The 22,029-nt window shown below is 26.2% G+C and overlaps 1 protein-coding gene across 1 annotated transcript; it reads left to right on the forward strand.

Annotated features, from left to right (window-relative positions):
• The first annotated feature begins 17,415 nt into the window (after positions 1–17,415).
• Positions 17,416–19,479, forward strand: LOC113552663. The gene is made up of 4 exons (XM_026955510.1): positions 17,416–17,476; positions 17,846–18,269; positions 18,483–19,147; positions 19,265–19,479. The coding sequence occupies exons 1-4, from the start codon at positions 17,416–17,418 to the stop codon at positions 19,477–19,479; spliced, it is 1,365 nt and encodes a 454-aa protein (XP_026811311.1).
• Positions 19,480–22,029: the final 2,550 nt, after the last annotated feature.

Consider the following 22,029-nt stretch of genomic DNA (forward strand, 5'->3'; position numbering starts at 1 on the left):
TTATTATAACTAGCTATTTTATACAATATATAAATTTAATAAATTTGATGATATTGCCTATTTAAAACCCCTTAAAAAGCGTATTTGTTGTCTCCGATCAAGAGTGAAATATTTATATTTACTCGGTATAGAACTATAAAAATGTAAAATAAATGACATAATTCTATATTCTAATACATACATAATCGCATATAATAATTACCGAGGTAACACTGAATTGAAAAATGTAAACGAAAATAGTCTCTAGGCTATATATTAGGATTGACGTATTACCTACAGCAATATAGTCATTATAAGTTTTTATGATATATGTAGTATCATACAAATAAAAATTATATAACTCAGTTTTTCCATTTCTATTCTAAAATTTAAAAAAGTGGAAGATAAATTTATAAATATATTATACACATTAAATATAACCATCAGTCACTAGTCTTGCAGGATCCCCTGCAAAAAAGTATTGTACCACATTTTTTGCTTTTGTTTTTTTTTTTTTGGAATTTAAACAGTAGGATTTTACTTATATCGTTCTATCTTTATTTAAATCAATTTTCATAAATTGCAACAATAAAATTTACAGATTCCACAGTTCTGAATAGATTACACGAACTTCTTTAAAATAATTGTTCCCTTCTACTATATTGTAATAATTTTAGTATTTTACTCTTTCCTAATAATTGTTAAATACAAATAATAGCTTATTAGAAAGTGCTGAAATAATACTCTTAATTAAATTTTTCGACTTAACACCTTTTTCTATTCGTCGCGAAGTAATTCAATAGTTGGTCATTGGTCGCATGATATCGCCATCACTCATCAGTCTTCACTGAACGGTATACATTCGTCATTCAATATACCAATTTCAATAATTTCATGACCATATTATCGAATACCTGTGTTGAATGATTTATATTATGGGTTTATGAAAATTTAATAGCAGGATTAAACATTGTCATCACAAACATTATTATATATTACTTTGTTTTAAATTCAGTGTTTTAATTTTTGTTTAATGACTATTCCACTTTATATAATATGTCATAATATATGTTATATTCAGTGGCGCCATTTAAATTTTTTTTAACAGGGGTGCCTAAGTTATGCATCAAGTACCTCTCCGCTCTACTAAAAGAAAACGTTAAAACTTTTGTTATTAAATTCAATTTGTATTTTAATGGTATAAATATGATAAACATACGATGAAGTTACGTTAGACCGGTCACCGTCGTAACTTGGTGCGGTTGCCGTGCAGTCCAAGGTCGAACTTATCTTCTTCACAATGGGTGCCGTAAATCGTCGTTCATTAAACGCTGCCAAAAATATAACTAACAAAACAGCCCCACTGCTAATTATCCCCAAACCGTTAAAGCGAACCGGCGATTGTTCACCTTTCGACTTCTCCGAGTTCTCCGATAGCGAATATGCAAACGGTCAAAACGGCTGCGTTCATACTGAATAGCAATTTCATTGTATCTCCCAGTCATTAAATTAGGTTTCCGACATTTTCGTCGTTTCAAATTGTTACTCCCTGATAACGAAAACTCCAGATAATCAAACTGACCCATAATTAGGCACCTCTAACGGCTCTAACGAGGAACAAACTAATGAAAATAATGATACAAAAGCCCGACTCCACTTTATATTTTTATTAATAGTTATGAAATTAACTACACGAAGGTAACTCACGAAATCGGAATTCGAATGCAAAAGTTTCGTGTTAGAACCCCAATTGTTCGTTCTTACAGGGCTATAATAAAATATTCAAAAAAAGTTATAATTTTTCAACACATAAGATACCGGTTCTACGGTCATAGTAACGCATATTTATTTTCGTGAATATCACGAATCTATGTAGTCAATGTTTAAAAAACTCAAGAAACTAGTGAAATGTGTGTTGTGCGACGGTGAATAACACGCCAATTATAAAAGGTATGCGTGATGGGCTACAAAGACTTATAAAAAAAAGAGAGAGAAATCTTATCATTAATCAATGGTTCAAAACAAATGATCTATCTCCAAATTCTATAACTGTCCAAAATAATAATATTAATATTATAATATAGATAAATTAAATTTGTCTGCTTTCAATTAATACAACACCTCTCATTCACAAAATCCAAATTCATTGATTCGTCATACAGACACAATACACAATCTCAAATGAGGGTCTAGAACAGGGGTCACCAACTAATTTCTATGGAGGTCCGTATTGAAACTTACCAAACTGGCTGCGGACCCTAACAGTTTTAATAATTAATACACGTTAATAAATAAATTTTTTTTTAAAAAAATTAGTATTTATATTGATTTATTTATGCATTTTTTCAATAAAAATTAATCTTATTTTTTTGTCGTAATAATATAAATTTTATATGACATACTTATAATTTTTATTTATTTATATTATACAAATTTTAAAATCTACTCCGCGGATAAGGGTCCGTAAAAAAGTGTTCTCGGTCCGGATGCGGACCGCGGTCCGCCAGTTTGATGACCCCTGGTTTAGAACTTACCGGACAACATTTTACCTTTATTAATGACTTAAGTATTAATATTTACTCTAATTTAACTATATACTATTATCATTAATAAGTTAATCTCGAAAATGTACTAATACTCGGTTAAAAAGCCACTCACCATGCTATCATGAAACTCACTCAAACTATCTCTTCTCGAGACCACTGTTATTAAAAGCAGCACCCATGAGTCACAGACAACCCGAATAGATGAAAAACCCGAAATTGACTCCGATACCTATTACTTGCAAATTATTAAATTAAATTGTTGGTGTCTCAATTGTGAAACTTCTACCTCGAGTGTACTTTTAAATTCAAGTCAATTTATCCACTAATACCACTTTTCTTATTGTTAGAATCAAAGACTAATTTTAAATTATAAATTTTCTAATTAAACAATATTTAAAAGAAAAACTTATCATAATTGAGCCACAATATTATTATTATTATTACTTACTCATTACCACTTGTTTTTAATTATGACTTATTGTATTATACCTCGCAATACAAAATGTTTATTTTAATTCTTTTGTTATTTTTATTTGTTATTATATGTATATAATACTTAATAAACAATTAAAATTCGTAAAAAAAAATGCAAATCAATAATTTTTTTTTTTTAGCAAAGATTATTACTCGTAGACCAGTATTAATAAATGATAATCTTTATTTTATACAATATATTTTATCCATAAATTATTTTAATACGAACAATATTTAAATATAGAATCTGATAATTAATTATTTTATGTATCGCAATCGCGATTACATTCAACCGTCTACGTACATATAATTACTGACGAGTAACGATAATAATAAATATTTATTAGGTTGACATAGTTCATTTACATTATTTTACCGTATCCAAACGAGGGCATTCGACTATAAACGTTTGATTATGTTTCAAAAATATAAAATAACATTACGACGAGTCCACGGATCCGTGATTTAAATTGTCCACAGTAAAGAGAGCGACCGAGCAAAAGACAAATAAAATAAAACTATAAAGGTGATCAAAATATATTATATAATATTATTACATATGTATATATGGATATAATCGTCCGGAGGTCCGATTTATTTTATAAATATCATATTATAATTGATAATGCACATGAACAAATAAGTAGCAACTTAACATATTTAATGAATATGCATATTACAGCGTAAAATAGTATTAGTTATTGTGACCCGTTTTTTATTATCGTTTATTTACCTACGTTGTGTACACATAATTTTTTTTTTTAATAGTTTATTTAGAGCTTCGACAACAATGGTTTTTAGCCAACAAAAGTTAAAATGAGAAAAAGAAAATTTATATACATGGCATTAGGTACAAGTTTTACTATATTATTTACAATGGGTTACTACGGAAGAATGTAATGATTGCAGCTATGTTGTCGTCTCTTAAGGCTTGGTAAAGAGAGACAGGGTTTTTGAGAAACTTGCGTGCTTCAGTGTATTTGGGGCAGCCGGGGCAGGTGATAATAATGTGTTCGATTGATAAAGTTATGTTGCAAGTATCACATATTGGTGCAGGTTCTTTTTTGATGAGGTAAATATGAGTTAGGTGAGAGTGGCTTATTTTGGCTCGAGTAATGATAACTTCCTCTCTTCTTTTTGAGTCAGGAGGGTAGTTTAATTTTTTAACGAATAGTTTTAAGTTTCTCAATTTGATAGAGAGGGGTACCTAGGTTTTTCCAAAAAAACACGTAAGTTGTGGGTATGACTTTATTTATTTATTTTTTTTACTTTTTAGTGAAAATGATTTATAAAATTGTCTAACAGGGAAAAATGAAAGGACGGCCAAACGTATATATACATGAAAATGAATCTTTCTTTCTTTCTTTTTTTGTCCGCCATAGACTAAAAAACTACACTGGACCATTTTTAATAAAAGTTTTATCAATAGATTCCTTGTGATTCCTGTGGGGGGTCCGTAGCTTATTATTTAAACCTCTGTAAAAGTAGCCATTGTGGATGGTTCATGAATATAATTTTAGCTTACGAAAATTGAGTACATTTTCGTTTATTTTTTTTAAATATTTGCCATTGGTTTATCTATTACTATTATAACTAATATGGCATACATATAAAAATTTTATTTTTTTTTTAACGCTGAAAGGCAATACAAATATATTTGAAAACTTACAAATCTTAAAATAAATTACTTATGAAGACAATTACAATGATCACTTTTATAATTTACTTTCTTAATTGTAAATATATTTTTATTGTAAACACATAAAGGGGAATACCAATTTTAACGATATTACGTAAGAATACCCAAAGCTTATTTGTCCTTTTTCATTTCATCTTCCCACATCTAATACGAGAGCTTCTCAGTGACCATTCTGAGTTATTTCCCAATACTACGCGTAGCAAGGGATTTTGAATACATCAAACACAATGTATAGTTTTCTATTTTTTATCGTCTTCAAGGTGTTGTGTCTATATGATGGAAAATCAATTCTATGTGTTCTTATTTTCCACTCATTTCTATTGATGTCCTTTATTAGTTCAGATATCTTTCTCGAAAATTAAATGTATTCAGTGTATTATTACGATCAATACTATACAACATTACAACAAAATAGGTATCTACCTATATATTTGCTTGGTTAATCGTTAATAATTTATTACAATTCATCATAAATCAAAATATCGACAGCGTGTGTCATATCTACAAATGGCTCATGTTTATATAGTATAAATAACTGTTATATAATGTGCAGCATACCTGTAAAATAACATCCGCGTGCAGTATTCGTCGCAATCGGTGTAGGTACATGTGCCCTAGTCGGTAGGTAAGTCTAACCTACCTATATGTATAGGTAATATAATAAATAGTTTTGATTTATAATTGTAATTTGTATTAGGTTCCGTACACGGAACAGACAATTTTAAATTTGTATTTGCGTCGTTGAATTTATTTTATTATATATAATATTATCTTTGCGGTTTGTTATTTACAAGGACGATCTGCTTTTTCTGTATATATATTATATATATTATATAACATATAATATACACCATAATTATTTATCAATACTAACAAATAATATATAAATAATAATATTTTCATTTGAATCAAGAAATGTCTCTGTTAGTATATTATAACTACATATAATCAAAAACATAATCTTTAACGTGTTTATCGTTTATTACTAAGCGGATAAGTATTAAACACGTATAGATATATAAATATTTAGGTATTGTCGAATTACCTACCTCAAGTTGTCCAATATAATATATTATTGTATATTTTATCGAATAACATGGTTCAAACCAGACCCCGATCATTCTTTAAGATGACTTTCGTTTCTCTTTACACTTCTATAAAATAATATACTATAATATTGTTATGTTACAAACTTATAACACTCATGCGATCCGGTTATTATGCATTAGTAAGGTTCAAGGTTATGTGTTTGTATTTATTATTTGCATACTGGAATATTATTCTTTTTACATACGTGTGTTGTATAGTACCGTGTATCGACTCTGGCAATCTATATATACAACGTCAAATAAATACAAATTATCATGACATTTATGTCACTTATTAGTGTATAAATACTGTACGTAAGTCTCCAAACGGTCTATAATGAATACAAAAATATATAAAACCAAATTATTGCTGAAAGTTTAAACTTTTTTTTATATTTAATGATTAAGTCGCAGCGTTTCCCACACTATAGTCCATGGGGCTCTAGGAGCCCACTCCACTTGTATACCAGAAGAGGTCCGTGAATGTAAATTGAAAATATTTTATATAAATACGATAATACCAATGTAGTATTTATATCACACTGTAAAATATATTGTTAAATTTAAGTGTTCAAAACAAGACCATCCAGAAATATCAGAAGCAACAATAAGACCAATGTTGCTTTTTTCAACAATGTACTTTTCTGAAAAAGGATTTTCTACTCATGTGGATACTCAAAATAAATAAAGAAATCGATTGCAAGTAGAACAAATTTATGAATCTAACTATTTAATATATAGATAAATCCCATTATACTGATTTACTATCGAAGAAATGGCCGTAGCCATTTTCCACCAAAAACAAAATACCGTTTTCCTCCATAAAAAAAAATAATTCTTGACCATTTTCTTCCAATAAATAAAATAATAAAATAGTTAATACAAATAATTTACGATTTATTCTCACGACCAAAAAAAAAGTAATACCTAAGGAGTTAAGACAAAGTTCTGCCGACTATTCAAATTTTGATAAGACTACTTACGAAGAACAATGTTTACCTACTCGTTATTGATGATGGTAAAAATTAGTTAATATTTTCTTGTTATTAAAACTTAAAATTGCTTTAGGAATCTGAAAGTATTAATTGCGATGGTATATATTTACATACAGTGACAAACATTTTAACCAAATGTTTACAATACATGGCTTTAAAACGGACATTACATAGATTTTATTTTGTCTTCTAGTTAATAAAACCACTGACACATATGTTAAAATATTTAACCTTATTATACATAAATGTATTGAATTAAAATTAAAATTCGGTAGAAACATAAGAACTATTAAACACATTCAACGCTGTAAACACTAGTCTACGTACAGTACGCAACTAAAAATATAATCTTATTGATACGAGTATATCGTATATTATACATTCGTGTGTCTGTCTCACTCAATGTGTATAATCATAATATAATCAGTGACAACTGATACACATACAAAATATGACATACATAAGTATATACGTATATGTCCGTATGTTATGTGTATATATCTCTATATTAGGCTTAATCAAAGTTACAATATTAAGTTATCGACTGTTATAAACTGTGAGTGGTGTCGGAAACTCAGACTAGCGTTTTCGGTAAGACCGCGACCAGAATATTATCATCGACCTATAAGCGCAAAATGTGATCCCCAGCCTTACTCTATTTTTATAATACGGAACGTAACACTAAAATAACTGGCTAACATATTAGAGGAAAATAGATATAATTTTGGTCAAAAATAATGTGGAGGAAAATGGAACCACTCGAAGAAACAAGTTCAGTCATCATACTTTTTTTTTTACTAACTAAACAAATTAAATATTTATAAATTTATTTTTCTTATTAATTCAATTTAATATCATAAAAATATGTACGTTTAGTTAAGAAAATAAAACAACACAATTATTTTATTTTATTTTTATTTTCGTTAAGAGATAGTAAAAATGATTACGACTCTTTGGGGTTTGGTGGAAGCAAAGTTAGGGAATACAGTTTTTTTTTGCTTATTATGCAAAAACAAAAATTAGTAAGTTGTTTTTTCTATCAACTTTTTCATAAAAATAGCAAAATAATATACATTTATAAATTAAATAAATTTCAATTTAGTATCTAAATGAAACATTTGAAAATATCAAACGCTATGAATTAATTTTAAATATCGTTTTAGTGTTAATTATTAATGTAACAAATAAAGAACTAATTAAATTACTTTAAAAAAACATTTATTCTGTGAATCAAAAAACGTACAGTAATATTTTAATTTTTAGCTTTTATTTTAATTAATGTTTGTGATACTACAAACTTTACTTTTAAAGTAATTTTACTATAATTTATAATATCCATAATGCACATAATATAACATTTAATGCATATTATAATTTATAGTACCTAACATAATATTATATACCTAGTCAGAGATAATAATGCTCTTATAATATAATAGTTATCATCCATTATTTTAGGATTTAGGACTTAGGTATAATAAGCCAAACGGTTCTATTGTTAGAGTTTAATTTTATTAAATGAAAATTAAATCGTGAATAGAAGAAAATCAATATTGTGATTGACCGACTTATGTGAAATTATTTAATTCACAAATTAAATAGTAATATACATAGGTTTTCATACTGTAATACATTTGTAGATTGTAATATTTATAGCTATATATTATTATAATAATATATTTAAAAATTTTTATTGTAAATTTCAAGTTAAATGCAGTGTTAGTAGAAACAATTATTTTAATATAGGAAAATTTTAAATTTTCTTTCAAGCTATATGATTAACATTAACGTCTTGAATTTAATTGTAGAATTTTTTTGTTTTATTCCTTATTATCTTAATTATGGTAATGGTTACTATTTTACTACTTAAATAATAATTATACACCTTAAGTATTACTATACTTTATTATAATTATTGTATTCTGTATTTATGTATATTATATAAGTAATATATTATTATACATGATAAATATAATATTGAAATCGGTTAATACTGACTACAATAAACATTAAAAAAAAAAACAACTATTAAAATAAATAAAACTTTTATTCATAATAAACGGTTGCATTTATTCTAACATTTAACATTGGCCAAGTCCAATTATTTCATTATTAACAATAATATATTGTTGCATTTGAAAATTTAAAAATGAGTTTTGTCAATTGGTTTGAGGGAGAGGTGAGTACACTGTAACTGTATGAGATCTTTTATAATAGCAGGTACAGCATAAAGCCATAAAAATCTATTTTGGAAGGGGACAAATTATATTATTAAGCCTTAATGCTGCACAGCAACACTTAAGTATTTTTGATAAGTGTACTAGATCTAATAGTTAATAGTAAATGTATAACATACACTTACATAATATATGTGAAATTAACTAAAAGTGTCAATTAATGCATCAAAAGAAATGTATTTATTAATTAATTATTATCATTTTTTTTTTCTAATAGATTAAAGCATTATATTTTTAATATTATTTCAAGTTATAGCGTATTAAAATGCATTTACCCCATGAAACTATGCGTAATAGTGAGGTAAATAAGTTTTTATTATAATCTTCAGAGTTTATATTTAAAAATCTTCATCTATATTTAATGTTTATAAAAATTACGTTTTATTGAATTTACAACCAATTTACAATAGTGATTTTATTTATTTTTCAATTAGACGTTTTTCTACATTATTGGTTATATTTTTTCATGATACAGTACCTATTATTAAATTAAAATTAAATTGACCTAAATAATCCATGGATTTTCTTAAAAAAAAAAAAAAAAACATCTTCTTTAAATAAATAAGTCCTGTTTTAGTGTTCATTAACATGTGTAAGACTTTATTTTACATTTGTTTAATATGGCATTTTATTATATATTAATCAATAATCTGACAAGTAAAACTTTTTTTAAAATTTGAAACATCTGTTAAATAATTTTTGTTCAGAAAAATTCTTACTGCCTACTTGATCTTGATGAAATTTTAATTATTTTAATGTACTTATAGTGTCTACACACCTCCTTATACGGCTAGACTAATAAGCCATATTGAAAAATGTATTTGTACAATGCATTTAATTTTTATAGGTAGGTAGATAAGATTTTGAATATTTTGTACATTTTAAAAATAACCGATTTTAAACGCATAACAATATTACAAATAAATATGTTGCATCATACATTCCAATGAATTATTGAACTTAATTACTTTATGCAAAAATATATTATAAACAAACATATTATTATACAATTCTTATAACAATAATTTTATTAAATCAATATATTTTATTTTTGTATTTTGGAAAATACTTTTGTTACATTATCCGTTTTCATCCATAGACCACACATTATTTTATTTATTATAAATTATTTGGTTAAGCAATTATATATTTAAATATCTTACATACACACGTAGAAGTCAAAAGATATCTGATAGGTATAGTTAAGCAGTTTTTTTTGACATTTCATTATTTTCATAGTTCAAAGACTTGTGTTTATTATATTTGTTTAAGTCACAGACTTCCAAATTTACAAATGTACAATGAAATGAAATTATGTGTAATGTGGTCTAAATAGATTTATAGTATTGAGTGACGTGTCACAGTCACATGAATAACATTTTTTTTGTTTATGAATATGAATAATATATGACTAATAATTATTATAATTTAAAAAATTGAAGTAAGAGTCATGTGATGAACTGTAAGCTGTAAATGACTATTGCGACTTTCACATTCAAATTTTAAATATTAAAAGGTATAACAAATTACTTCAAGTGTCTATAAGTTAGGCTCTAGGAACACTTGTATAATGTATAATGTGCTATAATAGATATGTATGAATATATATGACACGTGTTAGGTGTACAGGTATTTTACAAGCTATTTGTCTTTTGTTGTTAAACAGTTAAAAATTTCCGTACCTTTGTATATATGTGCGTATTATTGTATTTCTATGGTTTATCGTGCATTAGATATTTAGATATATGCCATGTACAGAGTGATTCGCTAAGCATGCTTACCTCATATTTTTCTTTAACCTAATATATACTAATCTATTAATATTTTTAGTTTATAATAATGGTACAAATACCTATACTAAATGCTAGATCCAATGTTACATCTATTTTATATTTTCGTAAAATTGCGAAACAATTAATTAATTTTTTTTTTATATAATTTGTGTTTTTTGATATAAACATTTTAGTAACATAAAAACCACTCGCTCAAATGTTCAAGTATTTATAGGTAAATTAACATTTAAAAAAAAACTTAATAAATAAATCTTTTATAATAAAAAATAAAGGGTTCTCATTACAAAAATAGAAGAATTTGAAATTATAATTTTAAAGTATATTTAAAAATTTCAAAAATCTGAATTGAATAAATTGATTCTTTATTGGAAAAAGGTTAAGTGGGTACCACTCTGCTGTACAGTAGGTGTCAAGTAAATCACTATGATGGATGTATTAAATTTGAATTCAATGATACATTATTGTAAATGAAATACGAATAACGATTCTGAACGGAGATGGTCTATCACTAAATATATATTCAAGTATGTATTTTCCTAGCATTATGTTTTTTGATATTACTATTAAGTAATATAATTTATTTTCCTATTAATAGATTGAATTAATTTTTGTCTACAACATTATATTTTAAAATGTCATTATGTGTAAAAATTACACAATTTCGTCCAAAATTGAACTCGAAATGTATATAAAAAATAAATTATTCATTTACATAATATGGGTATAAACAATAATGTGGGACCTTGTATACATTTTTTAAGCTTTTTAATCATACAAAACAGTTTTTATCAATATTTATAGAAAATAGAAATTAAACTAAAAAAAAATAGAAAATTTGTCCACTCTAACTAAAAAAGAGCCAAAATATTTTGTAAATTTGATCATGTATAAAAAGTGATTATATAAATATTTGGTGAAAATTTAAATTATCTACAATTATTTTTTTTTTGAATTAAAACAAAATATCAAAAATCATCTAAGAAGATATGTCATACGAATTCAAACACATCGTACGGTTGTAAAAAATCAATGTCACTTACCAATGAACTTTTTTTTTAATACAGGAAGAAAAAGTTCTGAAAAATCTTCTTTTACATTTTCAAATATTAAATATTACAATAATTTTTTTTTCTAACTACAAAATAATTTTAAAATTATTGAGCTTTTACGAATTTTGTGATAGGTAATTCTAATTTAAATGCTTATAAAAAAATATTATGGCTATTATTATGTGTTTCGATATATTTTGATGACTAACTAACGAGGAACCTTGTATTAAATCCTCAAGCAATTTATCTAACAAATTTTTTTTTAATCGTTTATTTAAAAAAAAAAATACTAAAAAATAATTTAAATATCTATAAATAATTTGAAAATAGTTAAATTATTTAGTAAATTCTTTTATGAATATTTGGCAAAAACTTCAATTTAGTATACATAGTTATTTATTTCTGTCTTAAAGAGTTACAATACCCCTATACTGGATTCTCTATATTTGGAATTTAGGTAGATGCAGCAAACTAAAAATGTTTTGAGAGACAAATTTATTTCACGCAACGTCTATTAATATATTTTGATTTAAAGTCGATGTGCAACCAGCGAAAATACGACAAAAACAGGATATTATAAATGTATAAATAATATGCCACAATTATAATAGTCATATTCATCTATATGACAATATGTATCGATGTATACGTAAAAACAAATATATACTAAAATAAAACGTTTTAGGCGTTTCACATATAGCATGCATCATGCCATAACGCATGCACGCGTGATGGATATAGATTTTTATTGCAAGTAGGTAACAGCTAGATACCTAAATGTAAGCATAATTATGTATATATATATATATATAATACATATATCATAGGTGCAGTATTGAAATACAAACGTAAATCATAATATAATATATGTATATATAATTTATACTGCACGTTATATTATATTATATTATAACATAATATTACATTATTATGATGTCTGTATTTTAATACGTTTGTGTAGGTATATATACATACAGTTACCAACTGGCAATTATTACATCGTTATGCTGATCGCCAGAGTATATATAAATGTGTTTGCATGTATTCGAAATTTGAAGCACTTATTTTAATTCCGCGACGCAAGGTCAATAGGAACACGACTGCAGCAGTGAGATGATTATATATTATTAATATTATATTATACACTCTATCCTCTGTAGAATGATAGATGTATTAATGTATTATACCTACCTAAATTTAAAATGAATGTACAATCAATTATTATAATAAAGTATTTGCTACTTACCTTACCTATATAATATTATAATTAAAATGCAAATAAAAATGGTGAGCACCAGTTATGATTTAAGTTTTATTGGCTTTTAAATAATATTTTAATATTATAATTCTTTTGATAAAAATAAATTATCAACAACATATATTTGATAGAATATGAATAATATATACGTCAAACATGCTATAATAGTATTATATAAATAGTAGTCCAGAGTTGAGATGTTTTAAACATTTTGTTTTAAACACTTGTTTAAAACATATTTAAAACATTTAAATTAATCAAACTTGGTTTTGTTTATAACGTTTAAAACAAATGATTTAAACATCATAAAAAAAAAACAGTTGTTTAAAACAGAAAAATATCAGATGAATTGACAATTCTTTTCTATTATATATTATATGTATTTATTAAATACACACTGAGTGATCACACTGAGTATTTTAAAATGTATTAATTCGAAAAACAATATTTTTCACATAATTTCCAATCGAAATTAAACAACTCATACTTTTTAATGTTATAATTTTTTAAGTCTTTTTACTTTTTTGAATAACAATATACATTTTTAATTTCATTTTCTGAAGCAGAATACTTTTTAGAATATAATGAATAATGATTAATAAAAATCGAAATTTGAATGATTAATTTATGAATTATAACTTTAAATACATATAAGCTATTTGTCCGAATTTCGATTTTTATACATCGAAATACTCCAAAATATATTCTGCTTCAGAATAAAAAAATTAAAAATATATGTTGTTATTCAAAACAGTAAACAAATTATTAAAAAAAAATACTAAAAAATATAATTTAAAAAAATGTTTTTTAATTTCAACTAGAAATAATAAAAAAAAATTTTTCAAAAACATTAATATATTTAAAAATAATTAGTGTTGTGCGATAAAATAATCACCCTATATAATAAACTAGCTGTGTAATTCGCCCGGTAAAAATGTACAAATATAAAATATGGCTCATCGCATATATCGTTATATTTTGGTCTTATAGTGATGTATCTCAATTCAGGGGTAACTCGGCATTAGTATACCTCGCCATGTGATAAAATTCTACCGCAATAGGTTATCCACCTGTGGACTACGGTGGTTTGGATATAGAACTTGGAATATTATTAAATGTATAATTCAAAGTATAATCTCTAAGCTTTCTTGATATCTCTTAGAACAATCTCTGAAACTTTTATCAAAATCGATTGATTAGTTTTTAAGTCTATATAAACTAGAAACATAAGGATATTACCTTTTATTTTACAATATGTGAATAAAAAACAAACAATCAAAAAATTATTTTCTTTTATTTAAAAAAAAACCCATAGCGACGCATTGTGGGTCGGTTAATTTAGATCATTTTTTTTTCGTTTTTACTTGTAACTAATATGAACTCTATGTATAAGATAACTATTGAAACCTATAATAAGGGTTAAAAGGAGAAGCTAAAAACATAGCCAAATCTCGAATGATCTATTAATATAATATTTTTATTAAAATCAATCCAGCAGCTTTTGAGATTAATGCGTTAAAACATACAAACAAACTCATCAGATTTATAATATCTATAGATATAAAATATGTAAATAAAAACAATAAAAGTTTCCTACTAAGAACACTAAGGTTCTATCACAATTATGATTTATAATATGTTAATTGTTAATATTATGAATCATATAACTTAAACACTCAACTCATGGCTACATGAGTTAATCATAATTGTTTTAATATATTGTGATACCTAAATTTATTTATAGACTTTACATTTTAGCAGCCTAATTAATATACAAAACTCAGTGCTCCAACTACTTTCTCAGATATAGAATATCTCTTATATTTTTAAAAATATTATGAGGATAACGTTGTTTAAGAAAAATCACTTATTTAGGAAAAAAATACAGTTATATAATACAATATTCCTTTAACATTAAATTATTAAGGCTATTTAAGGAGCCGACTGAAGGCTCTTAGAACTTAATAAATATTAAGAAACAAACCATTCAAATAATTTTTAATTAAGTGTCGCAGTGTTATATTATATAATAATTTCTAAACCATACAGAAAAATAAAATCAAACCATTTTAGCGAAATGACTCTAAAGAGAAAACAATCACACCTCGTAGAATAGTTATATATTTTGATAATTTTGTTTTATTATTTGAAAGAGTTAAATACCTACCTATTTTATTTGAGTCTTATAACTGGACTCTGATTTTTAACTAACTTTAAATAACGATGGAAAAATATATTTTGAAATACTCAAATATGTACGATATACATATAAAACAACTTATATAACAACTTCTAAAAATAGAGTTTTTAAAATAGCAATCCAATCCTATCAATGTGAAGTAACCTGTGTGTCTTTCAAATAAATAAAAAATATTATCGAAATCTGTCTATTTCACAAGGACAAGGCGTAAGAGTTTTTCCCTTGAGACAAGTTTTTTAGCAAAAACTCGTCGACTTCGACATTCTTAAATATTATGAGCATCTTATTATACGTACCTATTACTCTTATTATAGTAGTTCGATAAAAATCAATTTTTATACGAAGTCATAAACCATAACAGAAGACACATTTCAATCCACTCACGATATTTTAATTCAAAGTCCAAACGAAAAATAAAAATAAAGTTTCTACTCAAATAATTGTACGTAAATATATATATATTATAACATAGCGCATATAAATTGATCACTCAATACCTAAGTGTTAATGTTACCGTGGCATTGGTAAAAATCAAGCGAAGAATCACCCCACTCAAAAGTCGTTTAAGCCACCCTAAAAATCAATAAAAAAACAATTGTAATATTTTTTTCCTTTATAAATATTGTCTAAGAAAAATTCATAAATAGTAAATATTTAGAATGAAAAAAAATCTTTATTTTCTTTGAAGTTCTTTGTGAGCGGCAATTGGATTTAATTATTTTAAAAAAAAATTATAAAAAAAATTTGAATTGGAAATTAAATGAATTTTAAATTCAAAACAATTAAACAATTTTTGAGATTTGAATACCTATTACCCTACCTATTAACAAAAAAAAAACTTAATAATATTTTGTAACGTTATCCATAATGAAATTTATTAACTGTTGCGGTAGTTTGATCAAAGCGATAAAAATTGTTTTATTGCATTTTTCGCATTTTAAGTAGCCACTCCTACCCCCCTCCCCCGAAAAATACTATCCAATTTCCGAGCATGGCCGTGAGTGTCTTTTTCGTACTCAAAACTTTCACGTTGCTCATTTATTTACCCACTCACCATCCTCTTTCCTACTCATCAATGTCAAAATTTCGTGATTCGTCAATGATGCATTTATTTTAACTAGATTTATAAATAAAAATTCTATCAATAAGATAACAATATTTGTAAAAAAAAAATATGAATATAATTAAATTAAGGCCTTGAAATAAAATTACAAATTTACAAAATATACTTAACTTTTACTTATGTAATTTTACAGATAAATTTATGTCGTCGAGATATAAATACAGATTCACGAACGGTGGCGTGAAAAATTTTAGATCGAGCGTCACAACGGACGCAACGTAAAAGAACGGCGACAACCGCGTTTTCTTCAGACTGACTATCAGTGGCGGCTCGTGTGTATGTGCACAAGTGCACGTGCACTACCTACCTAAACTCAAGAAAAATTGAAAACAAATCATAATAATACAACTAAGTACCTGTAATGTAATAAGAATTATTTTCAAAATATAAAAATATAAATTCAGAGTATTATGAAAATAATAATATTATAATATTATGTATTTATGTTTAATATTTGGATTGGGTTATTTCGACTGCTAAATGGCTGTCCGCGACGGAACGGTATCGGCGTGTATTATTATAGTAGTGCAGTTGTGCACACAATCATTGTGCACATTTGTACAGTGTAAAAATTGAAGCAAGTCGATACACGCAGCCCGCGTTGTAATGGAGTTGGTGTGCACATTTGTTTGTGTGCACATAACCAATTAAATTATTTTCAGCGAATTATTTTCGACGTCGCCGCGTCGCTGAGCGTCGGCATCGGCATTATTATGTTATTATAGTTTATTTTTACTCTCATTAATTTATTATATTATTTCGATTATCAGCTGATAATATTAGCTAGTCGATCATTATCGGAAATTCAAAACATTATTAATCGTGACCATCGTGTTTCTGTTTATTATCGACGACCGACATTAACGTATATTAATATATTATTACTCGTGTATTTGTTTTCAATTTTTAAAATGAACTCAGTACAGCAATTAATACTGCAATGTAATTTTTCATCAATCTCGTTGGAGAAAAAGATGGAAATAAAAAATAAAGGTAGGCCTACTCCAGATTTAAATATTAAACAAATTACTAAATGTAAAACGAGAGATTATGTAAGACAATTTAAAAATGATATATATAAAACTAATGACTGGATTTGTGGTTGTTCAGAAACAAATCGTTTGTATTGTTTTCCCTGTCTACTTTTTGGTCAAAAATCTAATGATGCCGCTTGGGTAAAGAATGGAATAAACGATTTAATTCATTTAACTTCTAAAATCAAAACACACGAAAAATCAATGACACACATAAATTCTCAATTAAATTTAAAACTATTAGGGAAACAAGACATAAGACAACAACTTTCTAGTGCATATCGGTTGAATATCAAACAATACAATGAAAAAATAAGTCATAATCGTTATATATTGAATAAAATCATAAATTGTATTAAATTTTGTGGAGCATTTGAGCTTGCACTCCGAGGTCACGATGAAAAATCAAATTCAGAGAATCCCGGCGTATTTCGAGGTCTTATAAACTTTAGTTCAGAGTTAGATTCGGTACTAAAATGTCATATTGAGAACTCTTCGGTATTTAAAGGTTTATCCAAATCAATCCAAAATGATTTACTAGAATGTTGTTTAGCTGTATGTCAACAAAGAATTAAAAATGAAATAAAACAAGCAGAATATATTTCTGTAATGGCTGACGAAACAACTGACGTATCTGCTCAGTTTCAATTGTCAATAATATTTAGATATTTACTATCGGATGGAACACCAGTAGAAAGATTTTGGGGATTTTTCAATCCTACTGGACACGATGCGAAATCGTTGTCTGAATGTATAATATTTAATTTGGAAAAAGTCCTAGAGTCACCAGATATGTTGATTTGTCAGAGTTACGACGGCGCAAACGTGATGAGTGGACGTCTCAATGGTGTACAAAAAATAATAAACAATAGTTATAAAAATGCACATTTCATACATTGTTATGCTCATCAGCTTAATTTAATTTTAATTCAAGCAACTTCACAAAATCGTGAGATAAGAATTTTTTTTTCAAACCTAACTGATATAACCAATTTTTTTTCCAACAGTCCGCAGCGGGTTACGGTTTTAGATAAAATTGTTAAACACAGAGTTCCTCGATCATCTAATACTAGATGGAATTTTAAAAGTCGAATAGTAAATACTGTGTATGAGAATCTTGAGTCGTTAATTGAATGTATGAAAGAAATTGAATCAACATTCAATCAAACCATAGCAATTAATCAAGCTGGAGCTTTGCATCGGATGTTAATTGACGATAGATTTATATTTTGGTTAAGAGTGTTTCATTCTTTAATGCCTCATGTTGATATTTTATATAATCAACTACAAAAACCAACTATGGATCCTGTAGAACTTTCAAAGGCAATTTTTCGGTTCGAAGAAAATATATTAAAAGAAAGACAGAATATTGATAACATCTTTGAAACTTCTCAAAATCATCCAACGAAAAAACGAAAACATGATGATACTATTGAAACAAGAAAAATCGCTGCAAAAGAAGTATGTGACATTTTTATTGTCAACGTTAAAGAACGGTTTGATTATAAAAACCACTTAAATGCTTCGCACCTATTTTTATCTACCAAATTTCTTATGTACGAAAATAACTTCCCAGGTGACCATTTTAATAAAACAATTGAAGCATATCCTTTTTTGGATGTTACTAAACTTAAAACTGAACTACAACTGTTCTACAAAAGAACCGATTTCCGTGATATCAATTCATCAGTTCATTTATTGAAATTTATAATTGAAAATAATTTAATACATATATTTTCTGAAAGCTACAAACTTTTAAAAATAATTTCAACTATTCCAATGACTACAGCTGAAGCCGAAAGGTCGTTTTCTACATTGAAACGTATTAAAACATTTTTGAGAAATTCAATGACAGAAGATCGACTTACAGCACTAGCTATGTTATCGATCGAAAAACGGATGATCAACAACATTCCAAACTTCAACGAAGAAGTAATAAACAGATTTGCAGAAAAAAAAGAGAGGAGAATCGATTTAACATATAAATATGTACCTGAAATATAATAATTTGTATCTACTTTGTCATAGTTTTTTACCTGAAAATGTATTATTACTATTATTATTATTATGTATTTACTATTATTATAGGTACTTGACACTTGTAAAAATAGGTATAAGCAAAAGAAAAAGTAATTTGTAAATAACTAAAATTTGTAAACAATATTATTTAATACAATTTATAATATATATATATATATTATATTGGTTATATTTTTTTTGGATGTGCACTACTTCATTAAAAACCCACGAGCCGCCACTGCTGACTATAAAGGCGATTTCATACTCTATCGCAGTGTTTCCCAGCTTCTTTTACTCGCGGAACCTTTGCAGGAGCTTAAAAGTTTTGTGAAACCCCCGTAAAATTTTTGTAGCTTTTCTAAGTTCAAATCATTACTCAAATCAAAATTATTATTAATTATTATATATTTTCCCAAATTTCTCACGGAACCCTTAGGTTCCCCGGAACACCAGTTGGGAAACACTGCTCTACCGTTATAACTCCGTGAACTGTGATTTCTGAAAAAAAATTAGGCGTTATTGTGATTGACTGAATTTTTCAGTTAGTAAGCGGTATACCACAATATTGCCATAATATAACATAGTATACCTATTGGCTATTGCTATTTATCAATTTATGCTATGTTCTGTATACCTACAAGAAAGTAAAACACCAATTACTGCACTCGCCATTTTGTCCAAAAATAAAAATACTCGAAAAATCACTTGATCACATTCAAATATTGCCATAAATATCAAAATAATTTATTTTCTATAAATTACGATGCATGTGATAAAGTCACCCTTTGGACGACGAAGCGTAAGCTACCACAGTTACCCGCTTACGAGTATAATTATATATTATATATAGTTTACAATAATAATGCTTCCATAGATCAGTCTCATATAGGAACAATTTATTATAGGTACCTATATTGATAATTAGACGTCACATCGAACGTGGATAAAAACGGCTAGTGGGCCACACAACACGTTTTTCATATAATCTTCGTCCCGTCCAAGTAAATATCCTTCAGTGTGTTGAATGTTGATTCGAAATAATCGTACGATAAACCATGTTATAGTATTATTAGATCTATCTCAAGTTGATGTCCTTAATATATACAGTGATTAACCAAGCGTGCTCGCCCAATTTTTTCTTCAATAATGAAGTATTCAACATTTTTTTTTGGAATTTTTAAATATCCTTAAAGATTTTCAAATTATATGAGGTTTTTTGTAATACTTAAGAAGTATTGAGATACAAACTTCTATAATTGAAACGAGTAACTCCCTTTTCTACTAAAAATGATTTAGAGAATAATTTTTCTGAAAATGTTGACATAATGACTAAGACTAATGACCTGTCAAAATCAAAATTCGAATGAATAGAATTTAAGTTATGTAACTTTGTGTATACAAAGGATAATATATTTGGTGGATATAAAGGCTATGGTGGTTTAAACATTTTAGTAACTAATATTAATCTATATCAACATTAATGATATGTAAAAACTAAAAATAATCTATATATAAAATGTATTAATATTTGTGTATACCATTTTCAAGGACTATTATTTTTTGTATAAGCATTTTAATAACTAATTAAGTACTCGTTTGCACATTTATTTAGTTAGATAAAAATGTTCATTTGAAATAGAAGCGTATATTGTCACAGGATACTCCTTAATCTTTGTGTAATACAAGTAATTTCTATAATTTGAAAGTATATTCTTTAATAAAAAAAGACGTTAGTACACCCGCATGTGTTGTTTCCGTCTTACAAAATAGGTAACAAATATTCATTTAGTAGAATCAATTATGTGTTATTAACTATAAAAGCTAATATTAAACTATAGTAAATTAACTATTATCAAAGTTAAATGTGAGAATATCATCAATCTTTGGCTTTTTCGACATTTTAATATTTAAGCTATCTAGTTAATATCTACGAACATTTTTAACTTTTAATATTTACAATATGCATAGCCACACTCTTGCTTAAAATATCTAAAAAAACCAAAGTTTAAGCATAAATAATGTTCTTACCTTTAACTTTAATAATAGGATAATCCGCTCTATTATTAAAGTTAAATAGATAAATTCAGCTCTACTGAACCCAAATATGGTATATTTTCAAATATGATATATTTGTATGTTTGTAAGACGAAGATAGCACATGCATATATAGTATTCTCTTGAGTATTATACCTATTTTAAAATTCCAAAATTCCAAAATTTTAAAAAATTATTAAAAGAAAACGTAGATAAGAGCATGATTTGTGGATCACTCTATGTGTGTTATACGTTTAATCCTGTGAAAATTCTGGAACATATACATAACTACCATTATTTGTTATACCTTATAATATGTGTGTTCCTATTCATCCTTGAAATTAAATTTGTTTTTAAACGCCTGAACGCACGTAATCATATTTTTGAATTATATTACAAGAATACTTGTGTAAACAAATGTACATTATAATTTAAATTATGTATATATATATAGATATAATATTATACTATTGTAATCGATGACGTTAACAACAGTAGGTC

The sequence above is a fragment of the Rhopalosiphum maidis genome, chromosome 2, assembly GCF_003676215.2.
Source record: "Rhopalosiphum maidis isolate BTI-1 chromosome 2, ASM367621v3, whole genome shotgun sequence".
In the NCBI taxonomy this organism is placed as follows: Eukaryota; Metazoa; Arthropoda; class Insecta; order Hemiptera; family Aphididae; genus Rhopalosiphum; species Rhopalosiphum maidis.